The 19,023-nt window shown below is 60.0% G+C and overlaps 1 protein-coding gene across 16 annotated transcripts in view; it reads left to right on the forward strand.

Annotated features, from left to right (window-relative positions):
* TOM1L2 (target of myb1 like 2 membrane trafficking protein) overlaps window positions 1–19,023 on the forward strand; it is a 77,105-nt gene that overhangs the window by 4,717 nt on the left and 53,365 nt on the right. Inside the window, exon 1 of one of the 16 annotated variants that reach the window (XM_021068011.1) lies at window positions 10,303–10,468. The exons of 9 other annotated variants lie outside the window; for them this stretch is intronic. In XM_021068011.1, the coding sequence (XP_020923670.1) occupies window positions 10,369–10,468 (100 nt within the window). In that variant the 5' untranslated portion in view covers window positions 10,303–10,368. Of the gene's footprint in view, window positions 1–10,302; window positions 10,469–19,023 lie in introns of those variants that run through there. 6 more of the 16 variants (XR_002337408.1, XR_002337409.1, XR_002337410.1 and 3 more) reach the window with 6 other exon arrangements.

Consider the following 19,023-nt stretch of genomic DNA (forward strand, 5'->3'; position numbering starts at 1 on the left):
ATGTGCCATGGGTGCAGCCCTAGAAAAGACAAAAAAAAAAAAAAAAAAAGAAACAAAAAGAAAAAGAGGGGCCTAGAACTAGCAGTGAAGGAGCCGGACTTGGGACCCAGCGGGCAGAGGGTGAGGAGGAGCTCCTGGGGGCAGCAGGGCCGTGAGGACAGGTGGGCTTTGCTGGAGGTGAATGAGGAGGCCTGGCCGGCTCCCTGGGCAGAGAGAGCAGCGACGGAGGAGGGTGACAGTGGCTGGGGCCGTGGGAGCCCAGGTGGACAGGTGTCAGGCCTGATGGGCAGGGCTTCAAATGCTGGCCGAGGGCTCTGGACTCTCTCCTTGGTGGCACTGGGAGCCGTGAGAGGCGTCTCGGGAGGGGAGTGGCATGGCTGTCCTTACAGAGGCAGGTCCCAAAAGGCTCTTCTCTCTCACCATCAAAGCCCCCTCCGTGCCGAACGGGGGTCCCCGAGGCGCAGGGAAGGGCTTTCCTGGGGAGCCCCCAGCAGAGATGATCCTTAATCCACTGAGCGAGGCCAGGGATCGAACCCATGTCCTCATGGATCCTAGTCGGGTTTGTTAACCGCTGCGCCGTGACGGGAAGCCCTGTTTCTGATATTTTGAGGCAGAGCCAGAACTGCCGTGCTGTTCTCCCCAGGGGCTGGGCCGTCTCACCTTCTCACTAGCGGGGGTCTCCGCATTCCCGCCCAGACCTGTCATTTGTTTGTCACAGTGGCCGTCCTAGTGAGCGTGGCGTGATACTCGCTGTCGTGTGGTTGTGTCTCTTCACATCCTTTGCACATTTTCCATCGGGATGTTTCATGGTTGTTGAGCGTTAGTTCTGTCTCCGCTGGGGGTGCCTCCCGGGTAGATCATCAGGTTTGCTGCCATTCTCCGCCCGGGTCCTGCCTCTTCAGTGTTGGTCGGGTCCTTTGATGCAGCTGGTGGGTCTGATCTACTTTTGTCGCCTGTGCCTTTGGGGTCCTGCCCTTATTCTCAGTTCTAACACATGCCCTAAAGACGAGAAGGGTGATGCCAGCGGTGCCAGGTCAGCCTGACTCGTCTCTAGGGGCCAGTTAAGTGCGTTTCCTCCCAGGCCCCCGCAGCCCCGCGAGGCAGGCGTTGTCACCCACGATTGACAGAGCAGGAAACAGAGGCTTCTCAGGCTGGTCTCCAGGCAGAGCGGGGACTTGAACCGGTCTGAGGGGTGAGAACTCAGTACTGATCCATGGAACTGAGAGAATGAACTGGCGGCTGGTGGCCGGTTTGGCTCTCAAGCTCAGGGCTGCCGCAGCATTAGCCGCCCTTCCTGTCATCCCAGGTTTTGAAGCGTTTGGGGAGAGGCTGTGTTTTCTGACTGCGCACGGAAGCGCCTCTCGCTCCAGGCGGCCCCGGGCTCCCTTGCGGTCTGGACGTGCCTGGGTCTGCGGCGCTGGAGGAGGCAGGGCCGTGAACACGCTCCGAGGTCTCCGAGGGCCGGTTCGCCTTCCAGACGTTACTGGCTCCTGTTTTAATCTTTAACGAGGCACGGCAGCAACTCCTGTATTGGTTTAAATTGGGGCGTGCCGGGGAGCCACTGATCCCATCTCGGGAGCTGGGCCGCGAGCCTGGCAGAGCTGGGGACAGGGACAGGCCGTGGGACAGGGCACTGTCGAGTTCTTTGCTGCTCCTCAAAGGAGAGACACACAGCTCTGCTCGTCCTCGTCCATCAAGGTGGGAAGTGTGGCCTGGGGGGTGATGCTGCCTGGTGGCTTCTGGGGGCGGGGGGCGGTGTCCCCACACGTTAACTCTGCAAACTCTGAAAGCAGGAGTCACCAGCTTCTGGTGGGGGGGCCTTCTCCGCCGTCGGTCCACCCTCAGTGACAGACGAGGCCCCGAGCCCAGAGAGGTCAGGTCGGTGCGGCTTTTACCCCAACAGTGCTTCGGACACCAAGTGTGTGGGTGTTTCTGGCCACCAGCCGATTGTGACACCAAGCTGTGTCCTGCCTTTCGGTTCCGGTTCACTCTGACCTGCTACCCAGGTCTCCGCAGAGCCCACAGGGGAGGGCTCGGACCATGATGCGGTCAGACCCCCACTGCAGACCCCAGGACCTCCGGCCACCTGCTTAATCGGGGGCTCCCTTGAGCCCGCCTCAGGTTCGGGACGTCACCAGACCCAGGCAGAAGCTCCCGTGCCGTCTACGGGCTCTCAGTGTCCAGCCCCACGTTGAGCCGCCCGTGGCCCGGCCCCGTGCCCACCGGGCACACGTGGCTCGGAGGCCCTGGGGGTTTTATGAGCACGGGCTGGGAACCGTCTGACTGCATCGTGGTGGGCACCTTGCCGGGGTCCCACAGTGAGTCCTGGTGAAACTTTCTGCTTACCTGGGGTCCTGCCAGTCACGAGGCGCTTGTGTCGCAGGGGCTGAGGGAGGCTGAGGGGGGCTGCCGTGCCATGAAGATAAATGCTTTTTGTCTTTGGGTCTTTTTTTGTTTGTTTGTTTGCCTTTTCTTGGGCCGCTCCCATGGCATGTGGAGGTTCCCAGGCTAGGGGTCGAATCGGAGCTGTAGCTGCCGGCCTACACCACAGCCACGGCAATGCGGGATCCAAGCCACGTCTGCGACCCACACCACAGCTCACAGCAACACCAGATCCTTAACCCACTGAGCGAGGCCAGGGATCGGACTTGCCACCTCATGGATGCTAGTCGGATTTGTTTCTGCTGAGCCACGACAGGAACTCCCGATAAATGCTTTTTATTGTTTGAAAGCAAATCACAATTAGTCCAATCACACTGGGCGGTTTAGCTCCAGGTTGGGTGGTTGGTAAAGTCCGTTGGCAAACCTGCCTTTGGTTGGCCGTCTGTTTCACCTGCATTTTCTGGCTTCCGTCCGGAGCAGCACAGCTGCTCCCAGGCAGGACTCCCGAGGCCCGGGGCTGGCTCCGCGTTGCTGCCGATGTGCTCTGTGGCTCTGGGGAGGTCCTGGGACCAGCGTGGTTGGAACCCAGCGTCTCAAGGCCACTTCCACACCTAAAGCTAAAGGCTGGCTTCAGAGTGGCTTTCAGTTTTTCTTTAGATCTTGAGCTCCGTAATTCACCCTCAAGAGCACTGAACAACTTCCTGCAAACGTTTGAAACATTTTTGGTGAAATAGACGTAGCACGAAGCCCACCATCGTCACCGCGTTTAAGTGAGCAGTTCAGTGGCACTAAGAACATTCGTGTCGGAGTTCCCGGCGTGGCGCAGTGGTTAATGGCTCCGACTAGGAACCACGAGCTTGCGGGTTCCATCCCTGGCCTCGCTCGGTGGGTTAAGGATCCCGCGTTGCTGGGGCCCTGGTGTAGGCCGGCAGCTACAGCTCCGATTCCACCCCTAGCCTGGGAACCTCCATATGCTGCGGGTGTGGCCCAAGAAATGGCAAAAAAAAAAAGAAAAAAGAAAAAAAAATTCATGTTGTTGTGGGTCCATCCATGGCCTCTGCCTCCAGAAGGCTCTTCCTCCCGTAAAACCCAGAGGCTGTCCCGTGAAACGGTAACTACCCCCCCCAGCCCCCAGCAACCGCGCTCCTGCTTTCTGTCTATGAATTTGTGTCTCCGTGGACCTTGTGTTAGTGGAAACGTACAGCACTTGTCTTTTGTGACTGGCGAGTTCACGTAGTAACCCTGCCTTTAAGATGCACCTCTGACGGAGCCTGTGTCAGAATCGCCTTCCTTTTTCAGGCTGAATAGTGCTCCACTGTCCGCGTAAACCGGGTTTTGTTTAGTCCATCCATCCGCCCAGCTTTGGACAGCTGAGCTGCTTCCACCTCTTGGCTTCTGTGAATAAGGCTGCTGTGGGGAGTTCCCACCGTGGCGCAGCAGGTGAAGGTCTGGCGTTGTCTCTGTGGTGACGTGGAGCCAACCCCTGGCCTGATCCACAGCCCGACACAGTGGGTTAAGGATCTGGTGTTGCTGCAGCTGCAGTGTAGGTCAGAGCTGTAGCTCAGGTTTCATCCCTGTCCCGGGAACTTCCATGTGCCGCAGGTGTGGCCAAAAAAAAGCCCGCGGTGGACATGGATGTACAGGTTGCTCTTTGAGGCCCTGCTTTCCAAGTGAAATTGTTGCATCACATGGTCATGTGCAGGTCTATCTTTTTTTTTTTTTTTTCCCTTTTTTAGGGCCGTACGTGCGGCCTATAGACATTCCAGGCTAGGGGTCTAATCAGAGCTGTAGCCGCTGGCCTACGCCAGAGCCACAGCAACGCAGGATCCGGGCTGCCTCTGCAACCTACACCCCAGCTCACGGCAATGCCGGACCCTTAACCCACGGTGTGAGGCCAGGGCTCGAACCCGTGTCCTCATGGATGCTGGTCAGGTTCATTTCCGCTGCGCCGCTACGGGGACGCCTGTGGTTCCATTTTTAATGTGTTTAGGCACCTCCGTACGTGGTGGCTGCTCCGTTTTCCCTTCCCTCCGACAGGGCTCAGGGGCCCCGTTTCTCCACATCCTCACAGCCCGTGTCATCGTCTGGGTTTTGGTAGCAGCATCATCCCATGTGTGAGGTGGCTGCGCACTTCTGGGGGCGTGTTACGCAGCCCCGTGGATTCCGGGTTGTTCGGACCCTCGGGGCAGGACGCGTGGGGAAGGAGGGCAGCGCCCGAGCTCAGCGTGTGTCTTCCTTGCTGGGTGGGTGTCGTAGTTGCTCAGCTGCTTTCCTGGAGGGCGGCGGCGGATTAGGGCAGCCATAGAAGAGGGGGCTTGCGGGTAACCGGATGAGTGACAGTAGAACCACAGCCCTGAGTTGGGTGGGTAGCCCCATCCTGGCCCTGTTGTGGGGACACGGGCTGGCAGGGGGCCCACCCTGCTTGGTGCCGGGCTGTTGCACAGATCGGGGAGGGGGGGGAACGATCTGTTGATGCCGGGGTCACGTCCTGAGACGGGGTTGGGGGCAGCCCCGAAAGCTCAGCGGAGAGCAGAGGGGGTTCCTGAGAGGCGTCCCTGGACTGGTTTTGAAGGACGAGTGGGAGCTGGCAGGAGGAGAGCGGGAGTTGGCGGGGACCAGCCTTGCGGCTTGAACTCCATCAAGTGTGAGAGCTGGTTCGAGAGAGCATCCAAGGGGTGTTCAGTTTCGGACCGCGACAGGCTGGGCCAGGAGGGTCTCGGAGCCCCCCCAGGACGGGGCGGAGCGGGAGGGGCCGAGCCCCCAGTCGGGCCCTCCTCCGCCCCGGCCCCCTTCTCTGGGGTCTTTTGCGCCACCGGTTTGTTTGCCTTTCGACGGAGTAGTGTTGGCGCGTGTCCTCCTTCTCGTGTGAAATCAGACACTCAGAAGGGTATAAAGTGAAAGCCGCCCCATCCACAGCCTCGTTTGAGCCGCCGGACGGCACCGACGGCAGTCCGGCTTGTCTGAAAGCGGGAGCCCCCGTCAGCTGCTGAGTGTGGCTCTCACTGCGACACTTCTTTCGTGTCCCGGGGTCCGGCTGCAGGTGTCGGTTCCAGCCGCCGCCCGGTGGGGTGCTGCCTGGGGCCGTTCTCCTCTGGGGAGCGGAGGGCTTTATCTCAAAAACGGTGCCGTCGCAGCGCGGGCTGGTGCCTGCACCCCTTTCTGTGGTTCAAGTCCCCGAGGTCAGGCTGGGAGTGGTTGAAACGGATACGGATGCCAGGCGCCCTGCAAAAGGGCGCTCCTCACGGGCCTCTGCCCAGCGGCGCCCAGAGCACGTGCTCCCTCCACCCGGCCGGGCCTTTGCGGCGGGAGAGGGCGCTGGGCCATCGGGGTCCTCGCTCCCTAACGGAGACCGTCTCGGAGCCTCGGAGCCCGGGCCCTGGCCTGCAGTTTCCGAGGGGTCACCGTCGCCGTCCAGCCTGGGGACCCCCCTTCATGACCTGCCTTGTCCCTGAGGCCGGGTGCTATTACTTATAGAACATTGTCTTTATACGGACTGACCTCTCCTTGCGCAAGTGAGCCTTATAGGACCTGTGTCACCTCTTCCCAGGGCGGGTGTGGCAGAGCGGGCTGCCGGCTAGGAGGGCCCGGCTCCCAGCGGCGCTTCCCGCCTCCCCGGGTCTGCAGGCGGGAGGGCACCATGCAGGGGCCCCCAGGCTGCCACGTGCCCCTGCCCTCAGCCCGGAGGCTCACTCCACAGTCAGAGCCATGCCGGCATGGACACGTGAGCAGCGTTCCCCGGGAGTGGTTGGGGCACCCGGGGCGAGGACAGTGGTGGCTCTGGGCAGAGGAGGTGTCTGAGTGAGGTGGCCTTGAAGCCGCGCCTCTCGGGCGGGGCAGGCGAGGGCAGAAACAGAGGCCCTGAGGCGGGCGGTGCCCAGCAGCTGGGGGCCTCCCTGGGGAGTGGGCCACGGACCCCAGCAGAATGGGCTGCAGGGAATGGGGGCAGTCGCACTGATTCGGGCTGTGGGGTCTCCAGCCTCTGCCCCTGTTCAGCTGCTGCAACGCTGCAGACGCCCGGCCACGATCTTGGGACGGAGCAGGATCCAGAGTCCAGGGAGAAGACTCTTGTTTGCATTTCCTTGCATTTATTTTCATTATTATTTGTAGTAGTAGTAGGGGTATTTGTCTTTTTGCCATCTCTAGGGCTGCTCCTGCGGCATATGGAGGTTCCCAGGCTACGGGTCTAATCGGAGCTGTAGCCACCGGTCCACGCCAGAGCCACAGCAACGCGGGATCCAAGCCGAGTCTGCAACCCGCACCACAGCTCATGGCAGCGCCGGATCCTCAACCCACTGAACGAGGCCAGGGATCGAACTCGTAACCTCATAGTTCCTAGTCAGATTCGTTAAGCATTGCGCCACGACGGGAACTCATTATTATTATTATTATTATTGGTCTTTTTAAGGCCATACTCACAGCACATGGAGGTTCCCAGGCTAAGAGTTGAATCAGAGCTGTAGCTGCCAGCCTACACCACAGCCACAGCCACTCCAGATCCGATCCGCGTCTGCAGCCTACACCACAGCTCACAGCAACACTGAATCCTTAACCCACTGAGCGAGGCCAGGGATCGAACCTGTGTCCTCCTGGATGCTAGTCAGGTTTGTTACTGCTGAGCCGTGACAGGAACTCCCTGTTTGTATTACTTTGGATTAATGCCAGGTGAAATTTGCATGGGGGAGGGGTGCTTTGTGTCGCTGGTTCCATGACTCCCCCAAGAGCCCCTGGGGGCGCTCCCTGTGGGCTGGCTGGAGAGCCCCCTTCCAAGGTGGGGGCTGGGGGCGTCCATCCTGGTGTCCAGTGCCCACACTACTGGTCTCAGTGGGAGGCGAGGCCTGGAGTGTGGTTCTGAGGGTCCTGGAATGAGCCAGGACGCTCTGGCCCTGGTTGTGACGGCCACGCGCCGCTTAGGCTTGTTTACAGCTGAAAAGAAGAGCCTGGAATGGACAGTGGGGGCAGAGTGCTCAACTCGGTACCTGTTCTGTCCTCCCTCAAAAAAGTTTCTGAAATCGCACTTCCCGTTGTGACTCAGTGGTTAGCAAACCCGACTCGCATCCGTGAGGACTTGGGTTCGATCCCTGGCCTCGCTCCGTGGGTTAAGGATCCGGTGTTGCAGGGAACTGTGGTGAAGGTCGCAGACACGGCTCAGATCTGGCGTTGCTGTGGTGTAGGCCAGTGGCTGCTGTTCCAATTCGACCCCTAGCCTGGGAACTTCCACATGCTGCAGGTGTGGCCCTAAAAAAGAGAAAAAAATTAAATAAAAAGGATAAATTAAAACATGTATGCTTTCTGGAAAGAACAAAAATTTTGAAACCAGGAGTTCCTGTCATGGCACAGAAGAAACGAATCCAACTAGGAACCATGAAGATGCTGGTTCGAACCCTGGCCTCACTTAGTGGGTTAAGGATCTGGCGTTGCCATGAGCTGTGGTGTAGGTCTCAGACCTGGCTTGGATCTGGCGTTGCTATGGCTGTGGTGGAGGCCAGCTGCTGTAGCTTCTATTCGACCCCTCGCCTGGGAACTTCCATACGCTGCAGGTGTGGCCCTGAAAAAGCAAAAAAAAAAAAAAAAAAAAAAAAAAAAAACCCCACAAAAAACCTCTGAAACCAGACAAACCTGTTTGAGCCTCAGCTTCCTCATCTGTAAAAAGGGGCTGGTAGTCCTACTTTCTAGTGTGTGTCGGGGCATCCCTGGTGGTGCAGTGGGTGAAATATCTGGTGGTGTCACTACAGCGGCCCAGGTCACTGCCTTGGCACAGGGTCAGTGCCTGGCTCAGGAACTTCCGCTTGCTGGGGGTACAGCCCCCCAAATAATAAACAGATAAATAAAGTCAATGTTGGAGCAGGAAACGAGCTATTTCACAGTCAGTCCCACAGGCCGGGTGCCTTCAAACAGCGTTTACCTTCGGGCGGTCCCGGAGGCTGGCCGTCCAAGGTCAAGGGTCGGCAGGGTCGGTTCCTCCTGGGGCCTCTCCTTGGCCTGCAGTGTCCTCTGTGTGTCCACATCGCCCCTTCGAACACCGGGCGGTCTGCACTGGGGCTACCTCGCCAAGAGTCTGTCCCCAGATAGCGTCCCCGTCGGCCTAGCACACCCTTGAGTCCCCACCATTTGCCAGGCGGAGCTCAGCGGATGCCCGCCTTCCCGTTTAACTCTGCCTCTCGAGGGCGCCCTTGGGCGGGTCGTCCGCCGTGGGCGTGGTTGTCCTGGGGGCTGGAGGTGCTGCGCCGTGTCCTCGTGGCCCCCAGGCCCTCCCTGTTACCGTCAGGCCCATGACAGGCTCCGCCCTGGAGGACACAGGCCTCCCGCAGCTCGGAGCCCGGTCCCAGCGACGGGTCAGTGCCGCGTGCTTGCTCCACGACGTGGCGAAGGGCCGCGGTTCCAATGTCTGAGAACGCAGGTGGCAAGGCGGCCTGACCAAGCGCCAGGGAGGAGGGCGGACGGGGAGAAGCCGGCGCCCTGTGAACGAGGCCAGGCACGAGTGCCCGCGGTGGCCCCTCAGGCCGAGCGGGTGCAGGGGAAGCGGGTGGTGGGCCAGCGGGAAGCAGGTTTTTTCGGGGAAGGGTTGTGAGGTCAGACGGTGGTGACGGTACCCGAGCCCCCCGAGCCGTCCGCTTCCAAAGGGTGAATTCTGCGGGATGTTTGTTCTCCCGCAGGGAACTGGGCACGCGGGTCGGGGCGGCGCGCCTCCGTGAGCGCGGTCCCTTCTCGCCTCCGTCCTCCTCCGAGTTGCCCGCATTGCTGTTTTCAGGCGGGGAGCCCCGGAGGCCTCCGTTTCAGGAAGATTATTCGGGATCTCGTTTTGTGTGGCGCTGAATTAGAGCAGGCGGAGAAAATCTCCACGGGCTGTGAAGGGGTCGCTTTTGCTCCTGAACCAACGTTAAGATTTACAGGCCGGGCAGTTCCCGTCGTGGCGCAGCAGAAACGACTCCGACTAGGAACTATGAGGTTGCGGGTTCGATCCCTGGCCTCGCTCCGGGGGTTGCAGATCCGGCGTTGCCGTGAGCTGTGGTGTAGGTGGCAGACGTGGCTTGGATCCTGCGTTGCTGCGGCTCTGGTGTAGGCTGGCAGCTACAGCTCCGATTGGACCCCTAGCCTGGGAACCACCATGTGCTGCGGCCCTAAAAAGGAAAAAAAAAAAAAATGTACAGGCCAGAAACAGAGGCAATGGGGAGGTGATGAAGCTTCTAAGGAGTCTGCTGCGCCGCGGCGCGGGCTCCTGCGAGCCGGCTTGTCCCCGCTGCAGCGCAGACCGTGGTTTGTGGCAGAAGCAGGGCTTTGTTGTCTGACGGACGGGGTCCGAACGCGCCCCACGCGTGTGTTCATTCCCGGCTTGACACTGTTTCGTGCCCCACGCCAGGCGATGTCTGAGCCGTATGTGTTTTTCATGCATGTTAAATAATTCCCCTCGGAGCGTGCGTGTGCCGCACCGGTGCCAGCCGCCTCGTCCCCAGCTCCACGCTTGCCACCCCGTTTTTCACGGCGTTCATCCCGTGGGCACGGTTTCTTGGCCGATGACATCAAGCTGCCTCCACGGGGAGCCGAAGCCTGGCACTAACTACCCTTTTCTGCTTCGGATCCACCCTTTGGTATCTGCAAAGGTCAGACCAGCTCTTCTGGCGTCCACGGCCCTGACTCACAGGGCTCGTCCGTCGGCGTGGGCCCCGCGGGGGCGGGAGCGCAGGGCTGGGCGCACAGGAGCAGCGGCCCCGGGAGGCGGGGGCAGGTGGCCACTCTGCTTGCCGGCGTCTCCCGCCGGGATCTGGTTCTCCGTTACACCTTGTCTCTGGAATCGGATCCGGGCGCCCGTGCCCTTGGCCCGAGAGGCCGCGTCCCGCCTGTCTGTGCCCGGCGTTCGCCCCTCGTGGGGGGCATCGGTTCTCTTCTAAGTCAATAACAATCCTTGCGTCGGCGCCTAGGTTTTCGGGGAGAAGCAGGTGCTGTGCGTTGGGAGAATAATGAGCCGGCGTCTCTCCCCACCAGGAGCAGATGGTCTGCGCCGGTTTATTCTGTGACCTTTCTCTGCTTCTAAGACACCACGTCTCTGGTCCCTCGGATCATAAATATTCTTTAGGTTGCAGGCACGGAGGTAAGGGGGCGTCAAGCTGTCGCTGTCACTCTCCGTTTGTGTGGAACCTTTGGAAGGAAGCCGGTACAGCGTTCCTAGGTGTTCCGTGAGCCTGCTGTGGCCGCGGCTTTAGAGACGCGTGAAGGGCACCACAGCCAGGCCGCCTGCCCAGGTCCTGCTGTCGCCGCCGGTCCGTGGCTGGCTGGCACGGCGGTGGCGGGCGCCCGCGCGCCCAGGGGCCTGTCTTTAAAGTGATGATGGCCGCCTCGTACGGGCCACCCGTCGTGTTGATGGGGAGCTGACGGCGGGGGCCGTGCCCTGGCCTGGAGCCCAGTCCCCACGGGATGCAGGCCAGAGAGGAGAGCCGTGGGGTGTCCTGATAACGGGGCTCCACTGTGCCGGGCAGAGCGAGGAGGTGCCCGAGCGGGTCTCCTGTGGGACTTTGCGGGGGGCAGGGCGGGCTGGGAAGTAAGGACGCAATTCTGGGGTCTGCGGCGGGGACCACGTGGCCAGGCTTCTCTTTGGGGAAGAGCGTCCTGGGTGGCGTGGCAGGTGGGCCGTGGAAGTGACACCCCTGCCCCCCTCCTTCCTTTCTCCTTCCTCCGGCCCTTCCCGGCCCCCAGAGCCTCTCCACAGCCCAGTCCTGCCTCCCTCCCCAGCCTGCCCGGGCCTCCCGCAGCCCGGCTGCCGCCATGCGGCCCTCAGTGCAGAGCCCCTTGCTGCCCAGCTTCCCAGGGCGGGCGATGCCAGTCCCCCGGGGGCTGCACCCGGGGTGGGAGGGGTGCGGAGGGTGCTTTTGAGCGATTGTTACAGCGGATGCAGGGACTCAGACATGCCAGGAGAGCACCCCTCAGCTTGAGGCCCTCCCCTGCCTTCGGTCCTCCGGGAGGTGAGGCGCTGAGGCTGTTTTGTTTTCACTCTTCACGGTGGAGAGTTGCAGACACAGAAGTAGAGGGAGTAGTATAATGCGCTTCCACCTTCCCCGACAGCTCGGGCGGGTCTCAGCACTCGGCACCGGCCCGTCCAGCCCTGCTGCACGGAATCGCCCTGGCCTCATCGCTTTGGCAGATTCCGGCCCCGGGCAGTCTGAGTGCTTGTCTCTGAGAGCCAAGGGCTTTTGTTGAGCTGCGGCAGCCCGGGCCCCTGAGCCCCACCTCTGCACCTGTGCAGGGCACGAGGGCCTCAGCCCAGGGCTGCTGTGAGCAGGGCTTGCGGGGCCTTTGCCAGAATCCCGGCTGCTGCCTTTTCTTTATGGCCTGCCATGCACCGGGCACTGTAATGGCACCAAGAGCCCAGCTGGGCGGACCCAGGCTCCCCCTCGGCCCCCACTCAGTACTCTTTGGGTCAGTGACTTGGCCGGGCCTCAGTGTTCGGGGGCAGTAATTGCTCCCTTGTAGGGGGTTTAAAGTTTGAGTGAGACAGTGCGTGTGCCTGTAGGCTCAGTACATGGTAGCTGTTATCCTAAACCACCTCTCAATATTTATACTATTGCTGATTCTCGTGGCGTCCTGCAGAGCTTTAGCTGCTAGTCTCATTTTACAAATGAAACAACGGACTTAAAACTGAGATGAGGCGTTCCCATCATGGTGCAGCGGAAACAAATCTGACTGGGATCTGTGAGGTTGCAGGTTCGATCCCTGGCCTTGCTCAGTGGGTTAAGGATCCAGCGTTGCCATGAGCTGTGGTGTAGGTCACAGATGTGGCTCGGATCCCGCGTTGCTGTGGCTCTGGCGTAGGCCGGTAGCTACAGGTCCGATTCGACCCCGAGCCTGGGAACCTCCATAGGCCCCGGGTGTGGCCCTAAAAAGCAACAAACAAACAAACAAAAACCCAAGATGAAATAATGCGCCTGACTCTTGGGAAGACACGTCGCAAAGCCGGGGCCTGAGCCCGGGTCCGACCCCACCCCACGGCCCCCACCCTCCCAAGGCTCCCGCCACTGAGCCGTGCTCTGTGGCCTCGAGAAAAGAACACGCTGGTCCTGGGTCGGCCGACTGAGGTCACGAGGTCCTACCTCTGCCTGATGTTCCAGCCAGGGCCGCCTCCCGGAGGCCGATGGCCCTGGGCGGGTCCCCCGCCTTCTCCGCGCTTCTCCCGTGCTCCGTCCTGGCCAGCCCGGCGAGACGGGCAGCCCGTGGGCAGCTCATGTACACACCTCAGTCCGCCAGCCCGCTTGTGTTGACTGCAGTGGAAGGAAGCGGATTCTAAGACACGGCGAGGGTCACGCTCGCCTGCGGCCGTCTGCTGTGCGGGGCGCACAGCCTGGTTGATCCACTGCCACCGGGGAAGCGCCGGGAACAGCCCGTGGGACGTTAGTGTGGCAGAGCCAGAAATCACACCCAGCCCGGCCTGGCCCGTCAGTCCACGCTGCCTCGGGCCGGGCCTGGTGAGCTGTGGCAGGTCAGCCACTGGCCCGGAGCCCTCTTCTGAAAGGTCTGTCCAGCTCCAGCTTCTTGGGGGTGGGCATCACCACACCAGGACCCAGCTTCCTGTTTGGCTCTTCACACCTGCTCAGGTCGCTTCTCTGTCCCCAGCTTCGTGAACGAGGGAGCCAAGCAGGTGAGCACTTGTCTGTGGCCGTCGGAGGGCAGAGCAGAGACTCCAAGGGCATGGCCAGCCCTCTGCCCGCGCCTCCTCCGAGGCCTCTGACCCTCTGTCGGGGAGCTGCAGAGTTGCCAGGGGCCCGTGGCTCCTCTCTGGGTGCTCAGCCCGCCGCGGGGGAGACGTGCGGGTGAGCAAAGCCGGAAGGCCTTTTCCTGCGCGGTGGGCGCCTCTGTGAGTGCGCGCATGTTCTGGGTGTCACGTCTGGGCAGCTGTCTGCAGCCGTGTCGTTTCCCGGTAAGACCCCAGAGCAGATTCTGGGGGAAGGTGGAGCGTCCGGGGGTATCGACCTGACAGGTGCGTGACCTGCCGGCTGTGCGAGGCCCGTCCTTTGCGCAGGAGCGCAGGCCCCGTCACCTCCTTGCTGAACCGCAGCCTGGCTGTCTGGAGATCCAGCCAAGCAAACAATTTACGACGCTGACCCACGCGCTTAACCAGCCCAGGCTTTGGGCTGTGATCCAGAACCCTTATTGTGGGAAGCGGAGTTAAAATTGTTCCCTCCGAAACCCTGCGGCTGTTGATGGGAGCGAGTGAGGTCGCCCCAAGGACGGCTGTGGAGCCCAGGCTCTAATTAGGAGAAGGATTTGTTCTGACCTTCACGTGACTGGCATCTGGGAGGCCCTCGAGGGTTTCCTTCCTGGCTTTTTTCAGCCTTCGCCCCCGTCTCCACTCAGGGTCAGAGCCCGTTTCTTCCCTGACACCCCCTCCCACACCCCTCGGCAGACCGGCCCCTGCCTGCGTGAGCTCGGGCTGCCCCTGGGCCCAGGATGCTCTTGGGTCTGGGCTGCTCCTGGGCTCAGGGCTACTTCTGGACCCGCGGCTGCTCCTGGGCCCGGGCTCTATGCATTTTTTGCCCAGTGTTGGGTAAAGCAGCCTTGTCGGGGGTACTTCGGCTGCAGGCCAGGCGCTGCTCAGAGCGCTCGATGTGTAAAGTGTGGCTCAGCTCCGTGCTGGCCGCAGGAAGCCGAATTCTTAGCATCCCCGTTTGACAGGTGAGGAGGCTGAGGCATGGAGATGACGCTTCTGGTTAACGAAGCGCCTCTGCGGAGCCCCGCACAAAATTCCTCCTCGCCTAACGGTCTGGATGTTGATCAGCTGTGCCCTGTTTTAACTTTTCTCTGCGAATGTTGAATGGGTCAATCCTATCTTCAAATCTGGGTTTCCTTTTTTTTTTTTTTTGGCTGTATCCTGAAGGTTCCCAGGCCGGGGATTGAACCTGTGCAATAGCGGATCCTTAACCTGCTACACCACAGTGGGAACTCCTGGGTTTACTTTTTAAACTTTATGTTACAGAAAATTTTAAACAGAGTCAAAAAATAAAAAAAGAGAGAGGCTAGTGTCATGAACCTCCACTTAAGCCTTTACGTAGCTTCACCTATGAAGTCCTGGCCTATGCTGTTTTCTCGGCATGCCTGCCTCTTCCGTCTTCTGGCCTGTGTTATTCTGAAATAAATTCCCCAAATCGTATTATCTCAGCTGTGCATTTGGGTGTGAGTCTCTAAAAGAAAATGGGCTCTTTTGCAACAGTGTAACACCATTATTGTACTTCAGGAATGAACAGTAATGCCCTACTTCCCACCGTGTCTCAGTGAGGACGTGGGTTCAATCCCTGGCCTCGCTCAGCGGGTTGAGGATCCAGTGTTGCTGTGAGCTACGGCGTAGGTTGTGGATGTGGCTCGGATCTCGCATTGCCGTGGCCTCGGCTGCAGCTTTGTTTTGACTCCTCACCTGGGAACTTCCGTATGCTGTAGGTGCGGCCCTAAAACGGAAAGCAAAAGCAGAGGCCAAAAGCACAGTGGTTCCCTAATACTGCATATTCGGTTGTCGTTCAGGTTTCTAGGTGTGTCCTTGTGTCATAGGTCATTTTAAAGCTTGTTTGAATAGGCTCTGATAAGGTCTGCATTATGGCTGATGGATGTATGCTTGTCTCTTTTGCGCTACAGGCGCCTCCTCCACATCTGCTTCGTTGCCGTTTATTTGAAGAAACCAGGTCACTTGTCCTGCTGAGCTTCCCCGTCTGGACTGTGCTGGTCGTAGCTCATTTCACGTGTTCACATGGCCCTCCGTTCCCCGTATGTCATGTCAACTGCAGTCTGACCTTATTCAGTTTGGATTTCTGCCAGGATGGCCCAAGAGGCGCTGTGTCTCTCTTGGGGGGCGATGTCTGCTCTTTCTGTCTGTGATGCTCACAGCCCTTGATCTCAGACCAGAGCTCAGATCCACTGATTCCTCAGGGACCATAAGCGGTTTCCAAGCTGGGTTTCCTTACCTGGAGGGCCTGTCCCTCATGGAGCCCATCCCCTCTGGGCGCCAAGACCAGCAGAGTCTGTGCTGCCTTGGAACTGTCGCCTTTCTCTCGTTCTTTTTTTTTTTTGGTCTTTTTGGGGCCTCCCCCGCAGCATATGGAAGTTCCCAGGCTAAGGTTCTAATTGGAGCTGCAGCTGCCAGCCTACACCACAGCCACAGCAACGCAGGATCTGAGCCGCATCTGTGACCTACACCACAGCTCACGGCAATGCCGGATCCTTACCCCAGGGAGTGAGGCCTGGGATCGAACCTGTGTCCTCATGGATGCTAGTCGGGTTCATTACTGCTAAGCCATGATGGGAACCTCACGTTCTTGCTCACTGATGGGCTGGTAGGAATCAGCCCTCCCTGGTGAGGGATGAGTGTCCCTTTCACCCAGAGGCCCCACCTGGGCCCCTGTCCCCTGTGTTTTTTCCTTCAGCAGTGGAGGGTGTTGGGGTGGCACGGGGCAGCTGGCCTCATGTGGGGTCCCTCGCAGGTGTCGGGACAAGGGACTCCAGTTCTTTTCGGCCCTGAAGGCCGCTGCCCACCTTTCACCTGGCTAGTCTCGATGCCAGGAGGCTGGCAGCATCTGGGAGCAGAGGCTGCTCTGACTTTGCTGCCCTGGGGGAGACTCAGCTCAGCTGCGGGACTCACCTGAGGGGCCCACTGGTCCCTGGGAGGCAGAGCCCTGGCCCAGGTGGGAGACAGTGTTCCACCTGGTTGGTAGGTGCCAGCCCACCTGCTCAGACCCTGGCCTCAAACCCACACCCGTGAAGCCCCTGATTTCCAGCTGGTTCTGCATTGGGAATGTTGCCGTTTCCTTGTCACCTGACCCCAGGAAAGATGAAGAGAACCGTTGGCACCCTGGGAGGGGCGGAGCAGGACGTCTGCCGACAGGGGTCGGGAGGCTTTGGCTGCATTTCTGGGCGGGCTGGGCAGTGGCTTGCAGGTGCCAGCTTGCTCTGGGACAGGGATCACAGAGGGGACAGGCCACCCAGCTTCGCGCTCCTTACATTCGGGGTGCAGGGCCAGGCGGCCCCAGCCCTTCTCTCTGCTCCCCGACACCTGTCACCATGAGCCGTGGATCTGGGGACCCAGAGTGGGAGGGTCTCGGGAGGCCTGCTTGCCCTGCCTGACCCTGTGTGAACCCGGCACCCTGAGAGCCGGGGCAGGACCTCAAGGGGCGAGTGTCAGCTCTGAAGCATTTGCTCCCCGCCCCCCCGAATTTCAAGACAGGAAGAAATGTAGGGAAAAACCATCGTTATCCTGCCACCCGGGGTCCCTGCTGTCAGGGTTTTGGCCTGTTTCCTTTCTGTATTGTTAGTGCATTTTTCGTTCTAGAGATAATGCTGCAACAAATACAATTTTGGGTTCTGTGTTTTTTTGTTTTCTTTTACTTAATAAGCATTGCAAATTAAAACCAGCATCTAGAGCCACGTTTAAATGACTACGTGGTGTTCCGCCACGTCGAGAGCATTTACCTCGCACTCCCTTAGGTAGGATGCTCAGCTGCTTTCTTGGATTTTTTCTTGCTGTTGTAACTAATGCAGCTGTAAGCCCTGGTGGGCTTAAATCTGTCTTGAGGTCGTGATAACGCGTTCCTCTCGCGGGAACCACCACGTCAAGGGTGGGCTCCTTCGCAAGCTCCCCCAAAAAACTCTTTGCTGCCATCTCTTTGCGCAGCCTTGACCGGGGCACAGCCTGGGCCCGGCTGGAGGCGCAGGTGTGTGGACTGGGCCGGGGAGGCTCCCTTGACAGGTCTTCAGGCCACGTTCTGAGGGTGTCAGTTAGCCTGGGCGGAAGCAGAGGGCCGGTGGGGCGAGGCTGTCCCGGGGGCCCAGGCAGAGATGGGGGTGTGGGTGCCCAGAGCTACCACGCAGTGTGGACGCGCCCGTGATGGGAAGGCTTTAAGCAGGCAGGTGCCATGCGAGGATGCCAGGTGGAGGGAGCGGCCCTGGAGGTCACTTCTCTGCCATCAGGTTTGAGGACGAGGCTCGGGGTGCAGTGGGGAGGGGGGCAGCTTTGTTTGAGAGCAAGCCCAGCCCTAGCTGCTTCTTGCCAGAGGCCAAGCAGGTGGGTGAGAGCAGCCCTGGCCTTGCTCAGTGAGTTAAGGATCTGGTGTGGCGTGGCTGTGGCTGTGGTGCAGGCTGGCAGCTGTCGCTCCAATTAGACCCCTAGCCTGGGAACCTCCATGTGCTGTGGGAGCGGCCCTAAAAAGACAAAAAAGAAAAATTTGGGAAGTTACTCTCCTCCCCAACCAGCCAAAGCAAACTCAGACACCATTGCTCTCCCCACAGGTGCGTTTCCCCAGGAGGGTCCTGGGCTGGTGGCCTGGCTCTCCAGGCCTTTCTCCTTTACCGTGATGTAAAGCTCTTTTTTCTTTTCTTTTCTTTTTTTTTTTTTTTTTTTGGCTGTACCCATGGCACGTGGAAGTTCCCGGGGCTGGGATTGAACCCGTGCCCAACAGTGACAACCCTGGATCCTTAATGGCTCAGCCGCCAGGGAACTCCCGATGTGTGCTCTTCTTACGTGGGTGTTTTCCCACGTGCTCAGTGTCCCCTGTCCCGGTCCTCCTGACCCTGTAGCCTTGAGTGCCTGGCGGGGGCCGGTGGGGGAAGCAGACCTTTCCAGGTGGTGAGTCCTCCTGTGTGGTGGCGCTGTCATCTCAGTCCCGGCCTCGCGCTTCAGCCAGGTTTGGGGCCGAAGACACATTCTTTTTTTTGTTGTAGTTGTTTTTGTCTTTTTGCCTTTTTCTAGGGCCGCTTCCCACGGCATATGGAGGTTCCCAGGCTAGGGGTCGAATCGGAGCTGTAGCCACAGGTCTACGCCAGAGCCGCAGCAACGCAGGATCCAAGCCACGTCTGCGACCTACACCTCAGCTCACGGCAACGCCGGGTCCTTAACCCACTGAGCAAGGGCAGGGACCGAACCCGCAACCTCATGGTTCCTAGTCGGCTTCGTTAACCACTGCGCCACGACGGGAACTCCCGCAGTCACATTCTTTGATGCTGCGTGATCACCCTTTGAAGGGTGGCTCTGATTCGTAAAATGAGTCCATGATTTTCTGCCCCCAGGGTCCTCTGCTGGGCGAGGCTGAACCTGAGAGAGGCCGGGACAGAGGAGGCCGGGTTTTTCTGGGTCTGGGGGCAGGGGGGGCGGGGGGACGAGAGGAAACGTTCACTGGGCTGAGGTGCCCCCCGGCTCAGCCCGGGCGTGAGCTTCAGAAGGGCAGCGGCGCCCACCAACCTTGGCGCCTCAGAGGGTCTGAGGAGCCCAGCAGAACGCCCACGAGGCCGGCTGGACGGGGCTGGGGGCAGAGGGACTCTGGGCTGGCTCCGGGGAGGGCACCCTCCTTGGGGAGCAGGCCGAGCCCTCGGCCCCGGGCCTTCTGCCTGCGTTTCTCAGGCTCCGCCCGCTAGCAGCGGCCGCCTTGCCGGCACAGGGACGGCGCCCAGGCCAGTGCTGGCGGAGCAGGGAGAGGACCAGCTCCCCGTCCCCCCGAGGCCCCGGGCGGCGGCTCCCGGAGTCCTTGTTCCCTCAGAAGAGTCAGCCCCGTCTGTTGAGGCGGCTGTGAGGTTTTTAATTGCTTGCAGCTGAATGCAATCATAACTGATAAGGTAGCGCTGTAATATTTTTCAAGGGGAGATGTATTTACATATTGTGTAATTAAAAATGAAAAATAATTT

Source organism: Sus scrofa, chromosome 12 (assembly GCF_000003025.6).
Source record: "Sus scrofa isolate TJ Tabasco breed Duroc chromosome 12, Sscrofa11.1, whole genome shotgun sequence".
Classification (NCBI taxonomy): Eukaryota; Metazoa; Chordata; class Mammalia; order Artiodactyla; family Suidae; genus Sus; species Sus scrofa.